Below are 20,800 nucleotides of genomic sequence, written 5' to 3'. Positions count from 1 at the left end.
AACCAACCGCCGGTCGCATCCCAGCGGAGTCCATGGGTGACATCGTCGCCCTCGAAATGCATCTCCGCCAACCCCCATCGAGAGGCTCTCCTGCTACAGTACAGTATGGCCCAGTCCCGTTCTGATGCCTTGGTGCTACCTAGACGTCCATTGGGATGCCAAGTGATGATGGTATTGGGACGCGGTCACAAATTGCATACAATATTTGTTTTTCAAGATCTAGGTCAACCACGAAGGAATTCACCTCTTCGCAATGGCCACCCGCAAGTCCACTTCCAACGCGCGAGTAAGTCATTCCCCCCCCCAAGCACCACCTCGGCTCCGATGCAAAACCTCCCCCAGATTAACCCCAAACGAACCCAAAAAAACAAGCATTATGGCTCCGCGTCTAATAAGAGAAAAGAGCCGGCGTCGTCTTACCCCAACCTCCAAGTCAAGTCATGCAACCGCCCCAACCCCGACCCAGTGATTGGACCGCCCACAAAATCATGCGTCTTGATCCTCGCATCAAGGCGCGAGAACCAAAGACACTGCGCGAAAAGAACCCTGTCGTTTTCCCCAACCGAGGAAGCAAACAAGTCATAAAATGAAGAGCGAGAGCCGCTGGAATGCCCCAGCGGGGAGTCTTTTGCTTCTTTGAGTGCTTGTTGAATGGGGCCCTGGCCTGGGCGTTGCATTGCATCGCATCTTGGCTTCGTATCTTCTGGCACTGTCGTCTGTTTTTGGCATGCTCCTCTTCTGTGGTAACCTCGTCGGTCATTAGCCACGACTCTCGTCCGATTTTGCCATCTGTTCTGTTCTAGAGCAAAGAAAACATACATTGCTCGGCACACACAGAGTATCAAACGCTCGATTCTCCTCCCGCTAAACCACCCTCACACGACCACCGTCTCTCCCACAGTAGACAAAACCAGCGCCAAAAGAAGCAGAGCCCAACCTCTCTCACTGCTCGTAAAGATGCCCCGAAAGCGCCACCACGAGATCACGCATGCAGAACCAGAAAGAAGCCATCAACAACCCCTGCAAGACCGTTTGCTGCACCGCGTCCAAGTGACCCCGGCGCCACCTCCGCAAAATTCGCTCGTCCTTCACCCCCCCTTGTCCGTCAACTCATCACGCTCTCCGCTTTGTCTCTCGTTCACCCCTTGTGCTCCAATTGGATCAATTCAAAGCGCCATGCACGCACGCATATTCCAAACCCAACCCAAATCAAACGGCAAGCCTTGCCCCCCTCTCGCGAGCCTTTCCATTGCCGCAGAACGAAGAAGAAAAAAGAGGGCGCTTGGCCAGTAAGAAACGCCCAATCGTGCAGATGGTGCACTCGCCCTCATGTTTCCCCCAACGTCCCTCGTGATCGCGTGCCTTGTTTGGTTTCTATTTCCTGGTTTTTGTGGGCAGATGCGTGTGATGGAAGAAAAAGCAGCAAGTACATGAGCCTCTTCTTTTCCTTCTTTTCCTTCTCTTCTTGTTTACTTCAGTACTCGACTTTCCCCATACTTACACGGGTCGTACGAGGGCCCTTGTTTCATCTCTCGTCGTCTGTACTCGCGCAACATCTGTCCACTTCGGGCTTCCCACCTTAGACAAATCGCATTTCTTCCTGCATACAGCTCCTACTCACCTCCTCACATCGATCACAACAATCTCTCACACACGCCTCCATCCTCTCCTCATACTACTTCATACATCCTCACACACAGTAGTCCAGCGCTCCATCCTCCTCCTCCCTCCTCTCACTCTCCCTTCCCCATCATACCGCAAGGCAACAAAAGGGCAGAAAACAAACAAATCTCAAAAAGCTGCGTCAACGTTGCTCTTTCATATCCAAACCAGCAACAAGTATGTGTCTCTCCATATCTGGAACCCTCCCCTCCCTCCCTTTCGCCGTCCTCTCTCCTCTCTCCCGTTGCTACCATAACACACACACACACACACACACACACACACACACACAAGAAAGAGCTCGGCATTTATATTGATAGTACTTTTGCTCCTATACTCACCCCATTCCAACCCTGCATTATCTTCCCTTTTCCTAAGACGCGCCCTTTTTTTTTCTCCCCCGGCTTTGCGCCCTTGTTGCCAATTTCCATCTCTTCTGTCATCTGAATTCTTCCCTCTCTGCCCAAGCTCTTCTTTGTTTCGTGCCTTTCACAATCTCTAATACCAAATCACAGAGTCTGTGCGGGCCTCTCACGCCGAGGTCTCCGGCCTCAGAGTCAGCTTACAATAGTCAAACGAGACTCATCGTCTACTACAACAAACTAGTGCACACATATCTAGAAAACAACAGGCGTCTCATTCATTGTTGAATGTGGCTCTAGAAGCTGCATCCAGAGAGCCTCCAAAAAGCACAGCCCACCATGTTCTACGAAACGCTCTACGTCCACGACACAAAGGCAGCAGCCCGCCAGCCGACGCTCCCGTACAGAGCTGCCCCGGCAAAGTCCGCCTCGCGCGGCAGCAACATCCTCCAGGTCCCCAAGCCGCAGGCGCAGCGCCCCCAGCCGCTCGACGCCGACGACCTGACCAGGAGGCTGCACGTCGTGCTCGCCGAGCAAAAGGCCCACGCCGACAGGAAGAAGCGCGCGAGGGCGGCCCTCGACGCCGAGCGCCAGGCGAATGCCGCCGCCGTGGCCCGCAACGCGAGCGCCCTGCATCCCGGCCAGCGCGGCATCCCCATGGGACCGACGGTTCCCTCTACGCAGATACAAAAGAAGGAGGCGACGGCGTCCAAATCACAGATTCCAAGTGCGCCTCGAGACGCGAACCAGGATGCCCCCAAGACGGAGAGGCTCCACAGGGCCGGCTTGAGAAATTCTACCTCGTCGTCTAGCAACAGGAATTCGGAGGATACGCCACCGTCCACCTATCGTCACATCCCGCAGGTTGCTGCCTCGCAGTTTGCCCGAACCACCACCACCGAGACGGTGACGGAGAAGCATCTCGTGCACAAGCTGTCCCGGCAGGCCATCAAGTACCACATGCAGGGTCCGAATGCGGCCGCCGCACAATCACCGGACCTTGCGCCGGCTGAGCAGAACAAGGCGCTCCGGAGGGCGCAGAGCATGAGGGAAAGGCAGTATGAGCGGAACCAGTTCCAGCAGCCTCACATCCTCGCCACCACAGCCGAGGTGGACGAGAGGCCCGTGACTACCGCCCCTCAAACATTCCAAGAATACCTCCACTCCAAAAGTCTAGACGGCATCGATGAACCGAGCAAGGAAATGCGGAGGAGAAGCATGGGTGCCATCCTCGGCATGATGATATCCAGAGACGCTGAGATTGCTGAGCTATCCCACACCTCGTCGGAGAATCATTCCGCGGCGAATCACTCTGATATCGTACCGACGAACCCTGACGAGCACCGCGTGGACTGGACCCAGAGTGACGAAGCCGCGATCCTTCAACAACGGAAGCAGCAGCAGCAATCACAGCTGCCGCAGCAGTCGCAAAAGAGCACAACCGGTCCCAACGTTTTGCGAAAGGCCGAATCAAAATGGGCTCTGAGAACAAGGCTCGGGAGCTTGAGCAAGAAGGGCGACAAGTCGTCTTCACCAACGGAGGAGAAAGACGCCAGGTCGCTCGCCGAACGGCCCAAATCCCCTACAAAGGCGGGAGGGCTCTTTGCGCGGTTCAAGCGTTAGCAGGGCCAGCCACAAGAGGAGGCTCGGCCAAAGAGCCGAAACGAATGTACGTACCTTGAATAATCTGATTGAATGACTTTTCGACGAGGATGATGTAATGCTTAATATATGAAAGAGGAGGACTTGTACACGGTTATGTAGAGATGATAACGAGCAAGCTGAAGTGGAAGAGGTAGAAGAAGAGGTGGAGTGGGCTGGCCGGCATGTGCTGTTGGAGCTTTGTCGACAGAGCATATGATACCCATTAGGGCCATAGAGGCCCCGAGACCTGTACTCTTAGATGCTGTCTCTTCTCTCTTCGTTTCAAGATGATTGCCCCCTTTCCCTGGTAGCTTATTCGCGACGTCGCTCTTCAGCAAGTAAACGCTCAATGAGGGCCGTGTCTTGCTCAGCAACCTGTCGTTGCACGTACGCAGCGGTGCTGTTCTTGTCTTCCGTCTCGTTCATGATGTGCACTATCAGCTCGGTATACTCTCGTATCGCCTCGCCGTCTTCGCCATCGGCCTTGCGCGCCCTTCGCAGAGCTGCCTTGCCGTTCTTGATGCCAATGTCGTGATTCCAGGCATTCCTGCCTGTGTTCACCGGAAAGCCCTCCCTGAGCGACGCGGGTATGGCTCTGGCCGCAGCGTCTGGGCCATCCGACGGCGGCTGAGTCGCGGCGTGGATCTCGAGAAGCTGGTTTGGGAGGTTGGGGTACTTCTTAAACAGAAGCTGGAGCTTGTCTGACGTCGCCAGAACGCCAAAGGGATTCGTCGGGTCGATGGCAGCCTGCGGAGGCACGTTTACGCTTGCTGCCGCCGGCTCGCTCGAGGACTGAGTTGTCGGCTTGGGCTCTTCTTTCGGGGCGTCTGGCGGATGGTTTTGTTGGTGGGCTTTGCTACATGGAACGGAGCAGCTGGAGGGACAGTCAGCAATAGATCATTAATGTTTCCTCTCCTCCTCCCACCGTTTCCCATCTCGTTGAGAGGCCACAATGATGGTGAGATAGGGAACGTACTAAGGAAGACGGCATCGCGAGCATTTGTATTTGCCAGGATTGCTTCCGCAGACGCCGCACAGAATCACGTTCGCCTTCTGAACAGACGGTTCCTGCGACGCTGCCCTCCCGCTGCCGTCGTGATCGCTGCCATTGCTCTGCTGCTGCTCATTCGCATCTGCTCGCGCCTCTGACACGTGCGACTGCTGGTGGTCGTTGGCACCGTTGTCGCTGACCGGCAGCGCCGCCGCAGCCGCAGCCTTGTCCGAGGGCGCGGGCGAAGCAGAGCTCGTGTCAGCCTCGTCGAGAGCTTCTGATGCCATTTGATCGAAATCAAAAAGGCCGTTTGCAGTAAGTTGCCGTATTTCTTTTCTCTCGGGCTGACAGGCGCGTGGAAGGTATGCGTAAAAAGTGTTGAATGTTGGAAGTTAGTGCCCCGCCTGGTACCGAACTTTTTTTTTTTTTTTTAGGTTCCTTTTTTTCTCAGATTTCCCCCTACCTTCAGCCTCCAAGGCTCTCTTTTCCTGTGTGGCCAAGCTTCTTCAGGCCGGCATCAGACACGAAGTTCCTGGGACACAAATCTCATATTCTAACTCGCACGCCAGTTGACCGTCGACAGGGATCCTTGGCGCGACGAACATGTTCGCCAGGGCGAAAAAGTCTTGGTGGCCGTGCACCGTCGAAATGCAAGTCAGAGGGCGGTCCAGCAACGTCATTGGTGCAGCTGCATCGTGCTACTTTCATTGCTGCTGGGATTTTCTACAAATGAGCATCTTCAGGCTCCCTCTTTCTGGAGCCTGACGAAAGAAGCAACGGCTGCTGCAGAAATTCATCCTTGCTTTGGCAGCGGTGGCGAGAGCAGCCGAAGTTGCAGTTCTGCGGTGCTGGCTCTCAATTGGTCGAGGCGAAGACGGGCTGAGCCTCGCTCTCGCTGGCCGCAAGCGTTGCGCTTGGCAATTGTCGGCATCGACCTCATTGGCATCGACTTCCGTACCTATTGTTGCCAAACTTGCCGAGAGAAACGCCACCTGGGCGCCACTTGGACGCCTCGGGTCGACCACCTGAGCAGCTCCCGCTATAAGAAAGCAACGAACCGAGAAGGCTACCAGACAGTACACAACACCATGGGGGCCGGGTCTATCTCGAGATGCCCATCCTGGATGGGGGCCGCTGCCGTTCGCTCCTCGGTATGACTCCTTACGAGGACGCTTCAGTATCCATCCCATTGAATGTCCTTTGGCTTGGTCCATACGAGAATTAGCAGCATCCCGTAGGGCTACAATGCCGCGCCAAGGGATTAAGCTCCAGCTGGTAGGTGCCTGGCTTCTTAGACTCGGATTTTCTGGAGCTGGACGCTGTGTTGCAGCTGGTAGCTTCGAAATAGCCTCGACTCGACGGCACAGTGCAGACGAGCGGGGACGGCCAGCTCGAGGCGCCACCGAGTCACCACATGACGGCCATTGATCGAGCTCCTTCACAGGCCATTGAATGTCATTGCCGCGTGGACGCTGTCCGGAGAGGCGTGCGTACCGTACCCAAGGAGGCTGATCTGATGAGAATCCAACCCATGCCATGCCCCAGCCAGCGACTGCAGTGCTTATCACCATTGCGTTCGTCCCGATAGTCCTTCTTCCTGTGGGCCGGTACGTTGCCATAACACAGTGCGGCACCGTTGTCTGTGACCTGATGCTAGAGATGCTGCGTCAATTGATGGATCCCCGCCAAAGGCAATTGGCCTCCGTCCCTCACAGCGACCGGGTATTCTGCAGGACGATCCATCCGCGGCAGCAGAGGGGATCGCGTGATGCCGTTTCAGCTGCCCGTCCCCCCTTTTCCCCCATCTCCCGTCCTTGTTCGGTACCTTGGCTGCTTGGCCGCCGCCTGCTTGGCCCTCTTGGACCGCGCTTGACGGTGGCCTAGCGAATGAAAGGCGCCCGCCGCTATGCCATGCTAGTCCGCAGATGCTTGTACTACTAGCAACCTAACATCACCAAGCCAATCTCGATGCCAGCGTCTGTGCCGTGCCGGCCTCAAGTTGGAGCAGGCCAGGTGACTTGGGCTTGGGGACTGCTCGAAGGCGGGGGGGTTCTGGAACTGGGCGATGCGAATTGCGGGGTGGCGATCCCTCGATTTGAGGTTTGGCTTTGGCTGGCCGAAAACTGGGGTTCTGTCTCTGGGTTGTCGTCTCGTCTCGCGTCTGTCTGTCCTAATCTTCCCTGCATCTTTGCTTGGTCTGCATGCGGGCATCGCAGCAACCTACTAACACGCTGGGCACATACATACATACTTTGTTGGGGCCTCAGACCAAAGCTGTCCGCAACCGGCAGAAGTCATCTCCAATTCCAACGGTCCAAGGTCAAGAGCTTGCCATCAGCCTGGTATGCCTTGATCATCTATCAACTCTCGCTTGCACCAAATCCATCCCATAAGGTTCTCGTCTCGATTTGCGGTGGCTGCTGAGCTAAGGTGGCGAGGCTTACTGGTCTCCATGATGGCGGCTCTTCCTCTGCCATTCGCGCCAAAGTCAGCCATGCAACATGCAGTATCAGCGCAACAAGCCGCCGTGCACCGAGTCTCGACGGCGCCTGTGGGAAGTCGGGAGTCGACACGATGATCGTCGATGGATTTTGGGTTTTTGTCTGGTTCGCTTTTTTCAGCGTTGGCTGAATGTCCAGCCGCACCTCCCAAAGTTTCTGCCCGTCCCTCCAGAAGCACGGTCGAGGCAGAGGACAGCCCGACAAGCAGCATCCGGCCAGGTACTCGCTCGCACAGTTGGCGAAACACTGTATGCCTGGTAGCACGATTGGAGCTGCCCGGGATTTCTCTCGAGGGCACGCAGGCACGAGAAAGGCACGAAATGTATCTGCGGGTACTCTGCTCTGCTAGTTCCGCTAATGCAGGTCGCTGGAAGAGGCCGGGAATCACCACATTGGCCCTCTCGGCAGCTTGTTGCAGAGAGAGCCAGTGACGCAAGAATTGGAAGGGACATCATGTTTACATGAGGGAACCAGTATTTGTATGGCCAACAGTTGAGATAGACGGCCATATCAACGCAGAGGGATAGTGTCAGAATAGTCGAGACGGGCTTTCGAACGATCGCCTGAGAGTGGCTTCTCGTACGATCAAGCCTCAAGACGACTGTACGAGTTGAGTCAAGAGACCTGATGGTCTGCATGTGACAGGCTCCAACCATGCGGGAGTGGCAGAAAGCAAAAAAATAAACCGGGGTCAAGAGCTTCGAAGACGGAAAAAAGGACCGCAGACAGAAGGAGTTGAACAATCTCTCTGTACGTCGTTGTGAGTTCAATGGCGTTGGCCGCGCGCTGGGCTTAGTAGGTGGTATATGGCATGGCAACAGCCGGACAAACGTATGACTTTGGATCTTGGTTCGGATGCTGGCAAGACAATCCATGATCGACTACACTATCTGCCCTGCCTACTAGTAACTACCGCCGACCTACCTTAGTACTCGGTAGAGGCTGCCTCGGCTACCTACCTCAAGCGCATTGACTTCAGTCTAAGTGGCACTGTCGAAGATCATGATCTGAAGCTGCCATCTCGACAGAAGATCGTGTGTCGACAGTTTCCACCAAGTTGGATTGCCGACGTCTTCCATCACCAAAGGGGCCCCAAAAAGTGAGAGTCATGCACCAGGAAATTGCTCCTCCAAAATCCCACCCAAACCCATCACGGAATATTATGTGTACCTGCTCCGTGCTTCAAATGCTCCGTGCTTATATGGGTAAGTAAGGTAGGTACCCTGTCGTGCTCTTGTCTTGGCCCTGCAGGCCAAAAGAAGCAAACAAGAACCCAGTCCCCGTTCCTGGAGCCAGGGCCGCGTCCAAGAGCAAACAATGACCGCAAGGCAAGCAATTAGTGGTATAGCACAGAATTGGCCAGGCCAGGTTGGGTGGTGAAAAGAGGCAAGGTAAAGAAAGGTTGGTTTGGTTTGTGATGGCAGCTTCAGGGTTGCGACAGATGTAACTCTGCTTGTCTCCATTTGCAGCAAGCAGTTTGGGGATACCGGTGTGCTCAGTCGCAAGTCAGGACTGTATGAATACCTACCTACTGCTGACAATACCAAGGGGAGAAGAAAATTGGCGAGAAAGAGAATCTCGGCAGAAGGACTTTTTGCCCCCCTCTTTGCTCTCGTGCCTGTGCCACGTCTATGCAAAGAGTGTGGATGAACATGCGCCTGGTTAAACGTCGATCTTGCAACACTGTCCATCTACATGGCCCTGTGCTCGCTGCCATGGGGCGAATCGACTTGCACTCAATCAATGCCGTGACACGAGTCGCCATGGCCCTCTTTCACTCTTTTTCTAGTCCCTTTCTTTGCTTCCCTTTCATCCATACGAGGTGCGAGATCCTAGGTAGTACATGGACAGGTTTGCTCTCGCGCTCTCCACCTTTGCAGCAACTGATTATTGCGGGCAGCAGGCAGCCGAAGCGACTTGTAACAAGTCCATACGAGTCTGTATGGGGCACGGCATTTCAGATGCCTGTTCTGCCCGGACCCTGCCCTAAAGTAGATGATGGGTTATGGTAGGAGAATTGACATGACATGCAGGACAAATCTCACAAGCGAAGAGAACTGAACGGCGGCGGTTTGTGCATGCGACCAGGCCCAAGGCACGGCTTAGAGACACCTCGCCCGGCACTTGAATCGACAAATTCAGTAATAGCTCCAAGATCACAGAGAAGAGAACGAGCAAAACCTTCGTCCTCTTCGGGCAAGGCAGTGCTGGGAGCCGCATCACACCACATGCACGACATCCCGCTGTCCATCTCCTCACCGTGAGATGCAAACTAATGCCTGGGGCAAACTCCCCCATCTCCCTATTCTCTCCAATCCAATGCAGCGCCCATCCAGCTTGAGCCTCTGTGCAGGCCCGGTTCCACGGCCACCTCGGGCCGCCACCTGGTCCAACCCACATCGACCGCCCTAGGCTCCATCGTCATCTCGACACTTGACGCTTGGCTCGGATCGCCGCGAGGGGACGACAAGAAAAGGAAGCATGAAGCCCTTCGGCACTTGGTTCAGCGTCAGCAGCTGCAATTGGCCCCATCGGCAACGTTCTGGATGGCTGATCTGATGATTTTCTGTTTGGTCTCTGCTGCGTCTCTTGTTCTCTCTGACTTCAAGTTTCTCACCCCGCTGGCACCACCTCCCGCCATCATCCGACTGCGGCGCAAGCTTGTATGTCTCTGTGTGCCTTTGAAGCGTGCTGTGCCAGAGGCACTCGCCCTCCAACCCATGATGAACCCACCACCCATCCATCCATCCACTTTCCCCCTGTTAGCCTCCCATCTCCATGTTTGGCTTTGCCTCTCCGTACCGTACCAGGAGTGTTAGCGCCCTCTTAATGTTCTTGATCTGGCAAAAGGAGAGAGAAGAAGCGGAGAGCAGAAGGGGCCCGACGTACAGCCGGAAAGAGAGCGAGGAAGGTGAGAGACGAAGAGAGATGCCCTGAAGCAAACGGCAACAGATGGGCAAAAAGCATAATCGCGACGCCGTCTCCTCTTTCCAAGCCTTCTGCGGACGCCATCATGGGCCGTCGTTCCAGCTTCTCCATATTGTGAGACGACGTTTCTGCAGTCTGCATGGCCGCTTTTCCCCTCTTTGGAGGAGCCCATCTCCACCCTCCCAGCGACGGCCAGCCTATCCGGATCGCCTAGTCGGAAGTCTGGCTGCACTTCACACGGTCTGGCGAGGTATCTCGTGGGCTTCTGGAGCGTCTGCCTTCGAATTTAACCTCGAGCTTGCGGTAGCGGTATCCGTCGTTGCAAGGCAGCTGAGAAGAGCTGGAGGATGCCACTGCCTGTCTGGTGTCCTGTGTGCAAGGTATCTGCCAGCTTGCTCGAGTACAGCCTTGTACTCCTGGCCGTACTGAAGTACCCCGTTGAAACAGGGGCTGTTTCTGCTCTCTGTTGTCTGCTCTCTCTCTCTGGCGGCTCTCATTGGCACCTTACCAATCTGCAGCAGCATTTACTCTCATTATAGCATTCTGCACAATTGAGTAGACTTTAGATGCATCATTTCAGCAGTCCCATTGATCATTCAACCTGCAGCCTGCCCCATGCTTGCCCACCCCCGTCAAATCTCGTTCTCAATGCCTCCTGGCTCCCTGCATCTGCCGCAACTCCCCTCGTGCAGCGCAACTGCGACGGTACCTGGCGGTTCGTACCTCCTCCAGCGCCGCGTGCCCCGTGCGTCTGGCGGCCAGGGGACCCCCTCAGCGCTAGAGGCCCCCTCTGTGCAACGGCTCCAGTGCTGCTCCAGTGCTGCTCCGACGCCCCTCCCTCCCCCGAGACCTGCTGCAGAGGGTACCTCGGGGTACTCCGGACCCCATCGAGCTACAGCGCCCACGCCACTGACCTGCCCTGGAGCCTCTCGCTCGTCTCTCCGCCGGTTGAAAACGTCGACGCTTGCGCCGGCCTTCTTCCAACTTCGTCGCGAACCTCTCGACCTTTCCCCCACCTGCCATAGGAAAACCGCGACGCCCTCAGAAGAAGCTCCAGTGACTCGATCTTAAACCTTGCCGCAGTCCCGACGCTCTTCTTCCCCATCTCCCGCTCACCTCTACTTTTTCCTTTTCACATTACTTCTCCCCAGCATCAGGTCCCGCACCGCCGAGCGAAGTCCCGCGATCGATCCCTCGGTCCCTGTACCTCTTCGTCTCTCCCGCCTGCAGCGCCTTGCCGAAGCTGCTGCCAAAAAAAAAGTACGGCTTTTGCGCTGGCGTCGTGCGTTGTCGAGCCTTTCGCTGCGCTTGGATTGGCGAGTCCCGGGGCCTCTAGCAGGAGAATCATGGGCCTCGACTGGCACAAGGCGCTTCTCCAGCTCTAGCAACACCATTGCCTCTCCTTGGTGTGCCCATCGCTCGCCCATTCCCAGCGGCTGCGGATGCGTGCAAGGACGGAGCACATCTCGTCTGGTTTCCCTCTCCTTACAGCCCAAATCCCTGCTCCCCTACCCCAAACCGTCTCACGCTCGCCATCTTCTCTCTTCTCTCTTCTCTCTCTTTCGGGTCCTGGTTTAGACGCGCCGGCTTAGAAGTGGCTATACCCTCGGATCTCGTCTCTCCCGTCCCGGTTCGAATCGTCTACTTCAGCGCTCTTCTAATTTCCACCGGCCGCCCAACTTCTGTCACTGCCGCACCCAACCCGAACCACCACCATCTGCCGCGACACCATCGACACCCGGCACATCTTTTGCGATTCGCCACCAAAAATCCTTTATCGGCTTGTCGCGACCTGGCCATCTATTTCCTCACTCTCTCCTCGTATAGAGCTTTCTTTTTCCATTTGATTCCCCACATAGACCGTACCTGACTTTGTGACTGGTAAGTGAGATGCTCCTTGGGCCTCAGTTGGCATCGTACCAGTCCCGACGCCTTCTCTCCTGTCTCTCTCCCCCCCGCAACTCTACGCACTTGCGGCAACCGAAGCGGCGGCAAAGGGCCTCGTCGATCAGATTGGAGCCTTCGCCGAGGCGGACAAGCTCATCGTTGCGCCCCTGTTTCTGCATCAGCCGGCTGCTCGAATTACATCACTTGCCGAGATTCGGTGCTGTCGTCGTTCGAGACATCTCGCCATACCTGCACGCATTGGGCTTATCGTGTTCTGGACTGATGCGCTAACAAGCTGGCAGTTTTCCTTCCTTCTATTCGAATTTCTTCTTCGAGAGTTATATCCGTTCTATAAATTTCAAATACTTCCGACCACCTTCTCGCATCTACACTCTACCAGCTGGCACCGCTGCCCAGAAAACTTCACGTGCTGGACCACTCCGCCTGATACCCTGAATCTTCTCTTCGTCCTACATCACCGACAGGGCATTCCGACATCTCTCCTCTGTATCAATATCTCGAACTCTTCACTGCTTGGGGAAGAGTCACGCACGCGGAAAGCCCGAAATACACGAAATCACCTCTAGACCCGACTTTCGACCAGACCGACCATGAGTTCAAACGCAGTCAAGAACGGCTCGTCGGCGAGGCTGAACCAGGCGCCATCCAACCAGTCCCTGTTACTGGAGAAGGTGAACGCCAGGACATCGACTCCGGATTCCGAAGCGCTCGCAAGCTCCGAAGACGAAGGCGACCATCGGCACGAAGCCTCCCAATCCCTTGCACAGCCCGTGAAGCCTGTTCGTCGGGCCTCTTGGCTGAACGATACATCTGCGCCCGTCAGCCGACCTCGAAAGGGATCTTTTGCGAGCAACTCCATGTCTCCCACCACATCCCACCCCAGCACCCCTTCCATCGAAACGGGGGCGGGAGCTTGGGGATCTCATTCGACTACTTCAGTCATGGGTCGCGGCCCAGGGTCGAACTTCCCATGGGGGACTGGCATCTGGAATAACGATCGCAAAGACCCCCCAGCGAGACTCAGCGAAGTTCTCCCATCTCCTACCTCGACGGTGCCTCCGGGAGCTGGAAACAACTCCTTCTTTGGCCCGGATCCTTCTGGTCTTACTCCGACTACCTCCGCCACCCGAGAGCCGGGCACCAACTCGCAGATTCCCTTCCCCATCCCGCTCCATCCCACTCCAAAGACCTACCGATCGCAGTCGTATTCCGCTGGACAGCTGGATCCTGAGACGTCACCGGGCTCTGGAATGAGCTCTTCCACGGTCCTCGGCCGGGCCCGCTATCCTACGCTCCAGCACCGACCCTCTCGGCCTAGCATGCTCAGTGAGATGGCCAGTGACGGGACCATGCTAGGAAAGGTCAAGGAGGTGGAGGATGACGACGATGAGGAGTCGTCAGAGTCGCTTCAGGGCTCGTTCCACCAGAGCGCCGAGTCCAAGACGATCGAGATGCTTGCACGAGAGAATGCCATGCTCAGGCAGCAACAACAGCAGCAGCATCAGTATGGCACCCGGATTCGCCAGCGAGGTGCTCCTGGATCTTACCATGGCAACGGATATCCTCTTCGAGAGTTTGTTCCCGAGGAGGACTATGCCATCGACGAGCTTGACGAGTCAAATGACGGTGAAGCCATAGCCAGACGGGCGACCGAGAGGCGAATGAGCGAGTTTGGCACGACAGGCCCATATCGCAACCCCATGGGTTATGACGGGCAGAAGGGGGTGCCCACCCTGAAGAAGGCTCTCTGGTCCAGCTCTCCCAGCTATTTTGCCAACGATTTTTCTCAGAGCAGGCGACACTCCTTTGCCAACATGCCCACCCGACAGGGCTCCATCAGCTCCATTGCCGATTCTGTCGCCACGTTGGAGGCCCCCAACCCTGACAACCAGCTCAATCAAGGCTACCCGGCGAATTATTCGGACAACGCCGCCTTTGGAGGTGCAAATAACGGTAAGTTCCAAGCCGAAGCAACTAGGCGGTATCGCGCCGTCACTGACAGAATTCGTGCAGCCAACTTTTTTTCCGGAGGTGGCAACATGGCGGGCTCTATTCCATCTGCCTTTGGCAATCCTTACATGTCCCAGTATGGCATGCACAACCAGTTCAATCGGCCTCCGTCGCCCCATCGTAACGTGTACAGCGTGGGCCAGCCGAGACACAATCAGCTCTTGCATGTCGTCCTTTTCAAGTGCGCCAGGGCAGATGTCTTCTACATCCAAGAGGGAACTGGGCTTACTGTCAAGCCTGGTGACTTGGTCATTGTAGAGGCAGATCGGGGCACCGACCTGGGCACCGTCGCACGCGACAACGTCGACTGGCAGACAGCCAAGGAGCTCAAGGAGCACTATGCAGAGGAGCAGTACAAGTGGCTGATGATGTATTCTCAAAACGCCGCGGCCGCCCAAGAAGGCTCGGGGGCCGGTCTCCTGGCTTCGTCCAATGGCCTTCAAGGTAGCGCGATTGGCGGAATGGGACCACCGAATCAACACCACATGCAAGAGCCAAGCGCTGGCGAGCTTCGACCAAAGCTCATCAAGCGACTTGCTCAGAATCACGAAATCCACTCCCTCAGGGATAAGGAAGGCCAGGAGGCCAAGGCGAAGCGAGTGTGCATGCAAAAGGTCAAGGAGCATGGCCTTAACATGGAAATCCTCGACGCCGAGTTCCAGATGTAAGTTTTGCCTTGTGTTTAACGGCGAGGTATCGCAAATAGACTGACACAATCTCTAGGGACTGGAAGAAGTTGACCTTTTACTACTTCGCCGACTCCTACATTAACTTCAACTCCCTTGTCACCGACCTCTTCAAGATCTACAAAACGCGCATCTGGATGTCTGCTATCAACCCAGCTTCCTTTGCGAGCCCTACTCTGGGGATCCAGGCACCCAGTGGGGTTGGACCAGGCGCCGTTGGCGTCGGTCGCGGTGCCAATGCGAACGAGCGCCGCCAGAATCAGACCTCGCAGCAAGAACAGCAGTCGCAGGCCTTTGCCGGTGCCGCCCAGGTTCGAGGAATGCGAGCCGGCTATAACCAGCCGCAGATGGCTGCGGATCGACAGGGGCCTCAGGCCACCGGATTTCCGCCCTCCAACTACGCGTATGGAACTGCCGGTGCCTTTGGAAATGCACGGATGAATGGCGGATATACCTTGGGCATGAACCAGGGCGTTGATCCCTTTGCTGGGACTGGGTTCCCCCAGTCGGGCGATCTGCAATCGATCCGCCAACGATTTCCGACCTCCCAAACCATGCCATCTCCCGGGCCTCACTCTCAAGGCGTGACTGCCATGTCTCCTCCCAACGACTGGACGGCCTCTTTCCAGGGCCTCTCCCTCAACACTCATTAAACATATGACGGCATAACTTGGACGATTTCCATCGCATGATTAGACTACAACACTCGTTCTTCTTTTTTTGTTTAATTTCTGTTGTCGCGCGCCGATTGCTACACTCTTAAAGGATATTGGACGATAATGAAAGAACAAAAGAAGACAAAACATTTCTTTTCGCAACGCCTCTGGCCTGTTCATCAAGTCTTTTTTTTTTCTACTCTGGCAACGGCGGCGCTCAACGTGTACATCACACGGGCGGGAGCAAGTTGGGATTGAGTAGAGGAGCATTCTCTGCGAGGCTCCTCCCGCGACTGTCGTTAACTCTTTGAACATCATCCTTTTCTGTTATATACTACATATATACACATATTAACCCTCTTTGACTCTGATACGGATAACAGGGTTGGTTACTGGACATGCGAGATCGAAGGAAATGGAGAAACGGGTATGGTTTTGCTTTCGCTTTCCCTTTGGCTAAGAAATATAGACAGAGACTGAGAAGTTTTCTACGTATGCATGCTTGTAACTAATACACCATTCAAGAAGGGGATTCAGTTTGGGTATGGCTAATATGTACAACAAGAAAACCTTATGTGATTTATCTTTCCATCTTTTTTTTAACGCCTGATCTTTTATCGCTCTCTCTCGACGAATAGCAGCATCCTTCTTCCGCTGCTAGGTTTTTTACTTTACAGAATCCGAAATGCATTAGTGTTTGCTTGTTTCTGTGGGAATTTTCATTTCGACAAATTTATTGCTTTCTTTCCTCTCTAAATCCATGATTGTCAGTGTCCTGATGTGGTGTGAAGGTCGGAATGTATTGCCTCGGAGGCCTTGAAGCTTTCGTTGACCGCCTAGCGGCAGAAGTTGTATCGATGCACGGAAGCATTGAGAAGGCGCTCGGTGCGCATGATATAACCATCCATTTTTATGCAGACATAGATATAATCTCTTCTTGCAAAACGTAGTCTCAAAAGCGCCAGCGAGATTATTTGCCTCGGTGCTGGTTTCAATTGAGAATTAGATAGGTACATTGCGTTGACGATACAGGGTACTTACTCATGTCGTCATGCTGTCTGCTGGGCAACTCTTCGACCGGAGGAAGGCACGACGCAGGCTCGCTACCTCAATGGCTCGTGAGATTTCAATCTCGCTGCCGAAGTTTCTTCTTCTCCTTTGCCATGAAATACTATTTCATTATCCTGCAGCATCTCTACACGACGCACGTTGAACAGAATTTCCCCTTCCTTTCCTTTAATAGGATCTACTGTTCGGGTTTCAACATGCCAGCGCGAACCCGCAAAAGAAAGACGTCAGAGGAGGGTAAGTTGCTCGCATGCCATTATGGGAAGCGATATTGTGCGTTGAACTGCCCAAGATAGTTGACGCTTTATGCCTAGAGGAAACAGGTGCTGAACAAGTCGCCAAGCCAGCGAACAAGACCGCTCGGACGACCAAGAGGAAACCCAAAGCTGCCCCAGGAGAGTCGTCAAAAAGCGAGGCTGGGGCTTCGAAGAAAGGGCGGGCAGGTGTCAAGTAAGAACGTACTTGGGATATTATGTGTGTCAAATTGTGCTGATTCTAACGATTGCTTTGGAGTAGTGGCTCGAGTACAAGTGGAAGGAAGCAGACAAAGCCGTCTGCTGCCGGAGCCAAAAGGGAGATTAGAAAACAAGCAGACAGTCTGCTCCTTATGCTAGAGGGTCGATCGGGTGACTCTGGGTGATTCTTCCTTCTTCATACGTCTTTGGTGTCGTTGCCTTGCGTGTTCTTAGGTGCTAATGGTGGATCATGTTGCAGGCCACAGATGGGATCTAGCACTGCTAGAGGCAGTCTCTTCAGTTCCAAGGTCGATACGATTCTCAAAGATGGTGGCGATCTTGAATCCAACCAACAAGATACTCGGTGTCTGGTATATGAGAGTGCACGCGGACGTATAAAGCACTTGCAAGAGTTGATGGACGAATTCGACACTATCAACAAAAGCTCCATCAATACCAAAAAGCCCACTGAGGGCCAGCAGTGGGTTCAGGATGCAGAAGATGTGGCAAAGGTGGACAAAAAAGCAATGGAGGTTGCTATACAAATGCTGAATAGCATTGTGATTGCCGGGGAGTATGCAAGTCTTTCGCGTGCATCGGCAGGCTCCGGCAGTGAGGTCGAGCAGGCCGCTTGGAGGTGGTTAGAAGGTGGCATGCCAGCAGCCGAGGATACTTGGGGATCGACGGCACGAGAAACTGTCCGGGCTTTTGCGGGAATCACCAAGCTCCTGTCATGATCCAGATTTATATCAATGTCAATGTACCCCGATTTTACCTGCAGTAATTGCTCCAGCAGGAATCGATCGTAGCTCAAGATAACTGCAAACCCTCCAACTTTGAGCTTTCACCTTGCGGGTCATCTGCGGTGAACCTGAGAGCTCACCGTGCTGACTCAGCGTGCTTCTCCACCAACGCCTTTCCCATTGTCGAAATCGCACACGAGGGCTCTGAGGGGCAAGTCCTATCCCGCTAGCGCCGTAAGGGGTCTAGCGCATCGCTTAACCCACAAACGGGCCCTTGGAATTTTCACGAGTCGCTTTTCGGTTTTGCAGCTTCCTCCGAAATTTCGACATCCCTCTCGATCAACCACCTTCAACGAACCCTCGGCAGGAAAATATCTGACCTCAAGCCGGTACGTCCTCTCCCTTCCTATGCCTACAGCAACTACCAATTCCATTCATTCTATTCTTCTCATCTGCCATTGAGAAGGCAGCGAGCACGCAAAAGCTAACATTTGGCCTCGTCGTCGTCGCCGCCGCCGCAACAGCCAAAATGGGTGCCCTCAAGTATGTCGAAGAGCTCCAGAAGAAGAAGCAGTCCGACCTGGTCCGCTTCCTTCTGCGTGTGCGCTGCTGGGAAGTACGTTGCCACCACCACTCCGAATAGCCGCACAAATCCTGCGAGACGAACATACACAAAGAAAAAAAACGTTCTCTGTGGACGAGGGGGTTGGGCTGGGACTGGGATTGAGGTGCCGAGGCGGGTTTCGGGAAAGAAAACACTCGAAGTCTTGGAGATTCTCTTCTTCTCTCTTTACTCTCTTTCCTCTTGTCGGGCCTCCGTCTTTACGATGGATTGCGTGTGCAAAAATTTATGGGAAACTGAAAATTTTTGCACGATTGTTTCGTTTGCCGGTCAAACGGCAATGAAACGACAAAAAGAGAGACGAAGAAGAAGGGAAAACGAGACGAGAGCTTTCTTCTCACTGCCTGCTGCCGACATATCTACACTCCCTACCCGTTTCCCCCCCTCGTCTTTGCTATACACTCGTTGAACATATGCTGAGAGTGCATCAATATAGTACCGTCAACTGAACGTTATCCACCGCGCCTCCCGCCCTTCGCGCCCCGACAAGGCTCGCCGCCTCGGCTACAAGGCCAAGCAGGGCTACGTTATCTACCGCGTGCGTGTCCGCCGTGGTGGCCGCAAGCGCCCTGCCCCTAAGGGTGCCACCTATGGTACGTTTTCCTCCTATCTTCGTTGCTCTTTGTTCAGAATACTGACGAGATCGTGATCAACAGGCAAGCCCACCAACCAGGGTATCAACCAGCTCAAGTACCAGCGCTCCCTCAAGGCCACCGCCGAGGAGCGTGTCGGCCGCCGCTGCTCCAACCTGCGCGTCCTCAACTCGTACTGGGTCAACCAGGACTCCACCTACAAGTACTTCGAGGTCATCCTTGTCGACCCCAGCCACAAGGCCATCCGCATCGACCCCCGCATCAACTGGATCGTCAACCCCGTCCACAAGCACCGCGAGTCCCGCGGCCTCACCGCCACCGGCAAGCGCTCCCGCGGCCTCAACAAGGGCCACCGCTACAACAAGACCACCGCCGGCCGCAGAAAGACCTGGAAGAGACACAACACCCTGTCCCTGTGGCGCTACAGGTAAGCGCGTTCCGCTGCGATGCGGATGCGCTGACGCCTGCTGCTGCTCGGCCGGAGGCGTTGCGCGGCGGCGTTCTGCGGATTCTCCTGCGAGTGCTTCCGTGGGGGAATGGGATCTTTACTTCTTCTTCTTCTTCTTCTCCTTCTTTTTCGATATTCTGCAGCATGCTGTTCCTTTTATCATCCGGAATAGTCATGTGTGCAGAAGAAGAGAAGTCGGCACGATCAACATGGAAGAACGAACAAAGGACGGAAAGCTGGGAGTTGAAAATGGGCCAAGGGATGCTTCTTTGGTAGCTTTTACACAAAATGGAAATGGCATGAACACTTTTTTCCGATGATACACATCGGACCTGCGATGATGATATCTCTTTTCTTTTTTTCTCTTTTTTTTTCTCTCTTTTTCCTCTTATGTAGAAAGCAATTGCGATTGTGAACTCTCTAAATGTCCATGTACTCTGTGACAGTGCCCCCTTCCATCAGTCGTATACCAACTTGGGTCCCTTCACATGATCTTGTCACAGATGTAATTCGGACGCAATGGAAGGGGTGTCATTGTCACCATCAAGGTCCGTAGAGATAAATCATCGAAGAACAAGTGATCATATAGAGAGTTATGTCTCATGTCAAAAGAGCGTGTGCCGCAAAGAAAATCACGTCGCTGGACATCAAAATTAAACTAGGGACCGTCGAGATCAGGCCCAAATCCAGCATCAGTTGACTAGAAAGTAAAGAAAAGAGCAAGAGAAGTCTTATCTAAGTACAAGTTCAGAAAGCTTGAACCCATCCCCTATCATGGAAGACCTCCCCCTGTCTGGGCATTCAATAGCCCGAAATCACAGACCGTCCAGACCAGAAAGCTGCTGTTCCGCCTGCCTCATCCGAGAGAGCTTAATCCGTGGCTCCCAAAGTTCCGGATAGTCGTGTGCCTCCTCGCTCGACATCATACAAGCACACCAACCCGCAGCTGTTTTTGTCGAAATGGAAGGAGAAAGGGGCGAGGAAACGCAGAAGGAGTTTAAAAAAGAGTCAAGAGGAAACAGGAAATATCCAGCTACCCAGTTTTACCCATTCGCAACATTGCCACTCGATTTCGCCCAAAACCCCAACCATTCTGCCTTGCTTTCTCTGTTTCTCAATCTGCGACCTCCATGAATCCATCTTGCATTGCTGCCTTCCTCCGACAGATTGGCAGATACAGGTTGCCTTGGAGTCCTTGCGAGATTCCAAGTGGCTTTCAGGATCCCAAGAACTGTGTGCGTAAATGGCTTGACTGTCGTGATAATGGGCCATTCTTGACCGTAGAACTTGCGTACCATGGGGAAAATAGGGAAGAAATGAAGCGCATCAAAAGACAAGAGAAGAATCGAAGATCAGAAGAGAAGAGTGAAGAATACATTGGACGCCGACCAACGTAATGATGGTGACGAGCCAAGCGTAGATATAGGCCGTGACCGGGGCTAGAAGCTCGCCTAGATTGGCTCTCAGCTCACAGCAGCTTCGAGCTCCAGGTGGAGAGATCCCTGACGCCCATCGCGACGCAT

The 20,800-nt window shown here is 54.4% G+C and overlaps 7 protein-coding genes across 7 annotated transcripts; 4 read left to right on the top strand and 3 right to left on the bottom strand.

Annotated features, from left to right (window-relative positions):
- Window positions 1–2,363: 2,363 nt before the first annotated feature.
- On the top strand, window positions 2,364–3,647 carry CCMA1212_008950 (uncharacterized protein; the record flags this gene model as incomplete). The annotated part of the gene is made up of 1 exon (XM_073706052.1): window positions 2,364–3,647. One exon carries the CDS (start codon window positions 2,364–2,366, stop codon window positions 3,645–3,647), a length of 1,284 nt encoding a protein of 427 aa, XP_073555498.1.
- Window positions 3,648–3,980: 333 nt separating this feature from the next.
- On the bottom strand, window positions 3,981–4,946 carry CCMA1212_008949 (uncharacterized protein; the record flags this gene model as incomplete). Its single annotated transcript, XM_073706051.1, has 2 exons — window positions 3,981–4,542; window positions 4,645–4,946. 2 exons carry the CDS (start codon window positions 4,944–4,946, stop codon window positions 3,981–3,983), a joined length of 864 nt encoding a protein of 287 aa, XP_073555403.1.
- Window positions 4,947–5,363: 417 nt separating this feature from the next.
- On the bottom strand, window positions 5,364–6,230 carry CCMA1212_008948 (uncharacterized protein; the record flags this gene model as incomplete). The annotated part of the gene is made up of 1 exon (XM_073706050.1): window positions 5,364–6,230. One exon carries the CDS (start codon window positions 6,228–6,230, stop codon window positions 5,364–5,366), a length of 867 nt encoding a protein of 288 aa, XP_073555404.1.
- Window positions 6,231–10,980: 4,750 nt separating this feature from the next.
- CCMA1212_008947 (uncharacterized protein) lies at window positions 10,981–11,193 on the bottom strand (the record flags this gene model as incomplete). Its single annotated transcript, XM_073706049.1, has 1 exon — window positions 10,981–11,193. One exon carries the CDS (start codon window positions 11,191–11,193, stop codon window positions 10,981–10,983), a length of 213 nt encoding a protein of 70 aa, XP_073555401.1.
- A 1,393-nt stretch (window positions 11,194–12,586) lies between these two features.
- On the top strand, window positions 12,587–15,345 carry CCMA1212_008946 (uncharacterized protein; the record flags this gene model as incomplete). Its single annotated transcript, XM_073706048.1, has 2 exons — window positions 12,587–14,670; window positions 14,730–15,345. The coding sequence occupies 2 exons, from the start codon at window positions 12,587–12,589 to the stop codon at window positions 15,343–15,345; spliced, it is 2,700 nt and encodes an 899-aa protein (XP_073555402.1).
- A 1,268-nt stretch (window positions 15,346–16,613) lies between these two features.
- Window positions 16,614–17,608, top strand: CCMA1212_008945 (uncharacterized protein; the record flags this gene model as incomplete). The annotated part of the gene is made up of 3 exons (XM_073706047.1): window positions 16,614–16,653; window positions 16,713–16,866; window positions 17,131–17,608. The coding sequence occupies 3 exons, from the start codon at window positions 16,614–16,616 to the stop codon at window positions 17,606–17,608; spliced, it is 672 nt and encodes a 223-aa protein (XP_073555399.1).
- A 535-nt stretch (window positions 17,609–18,143) lies between these two features.
- CCMA1212_008944 (uncharacterized protein) lies at window positions 18,144–19,260 on the top strand (the record flags this gene model as incomplete). Its single annotated transcript, XM_073706046.1, has 3 exons — window positions 18,144–18,230; window positions 18,673–18,829; window positions 18,893–19,260. 3 exons carry the CDS (start codon window positions 18,144–18,146, stop codon window positions 19,258–19,260), a joined length of 612 nt encoding a protein of 203 aa, XP_073555400.1.
- Between the last annotated feature and the right edge of the window lie 1,540 nt (window positions 19,261–20,800).

The sequence above is a fragment of the Trichoderma ghanense genome (assembly GCF_004382785.1).
Source record: "Trichoderma ghanense strain CCMA-1212 chromosome Unknown scaffold_14, whole genome shotgun sequence".
Lineage (NCBI taxonomy): Eukaryota > Fungi > Ascomycota > Sordariomycetes > Hypocreales > Hypocreaceae > Trichoderma > Trichoderma ghanense.
The sequence above is the reverse complement of the archived record's forward strand: the minus strand, read 5'-3'. Positions and strand labels throughout refer to the sequence as shown.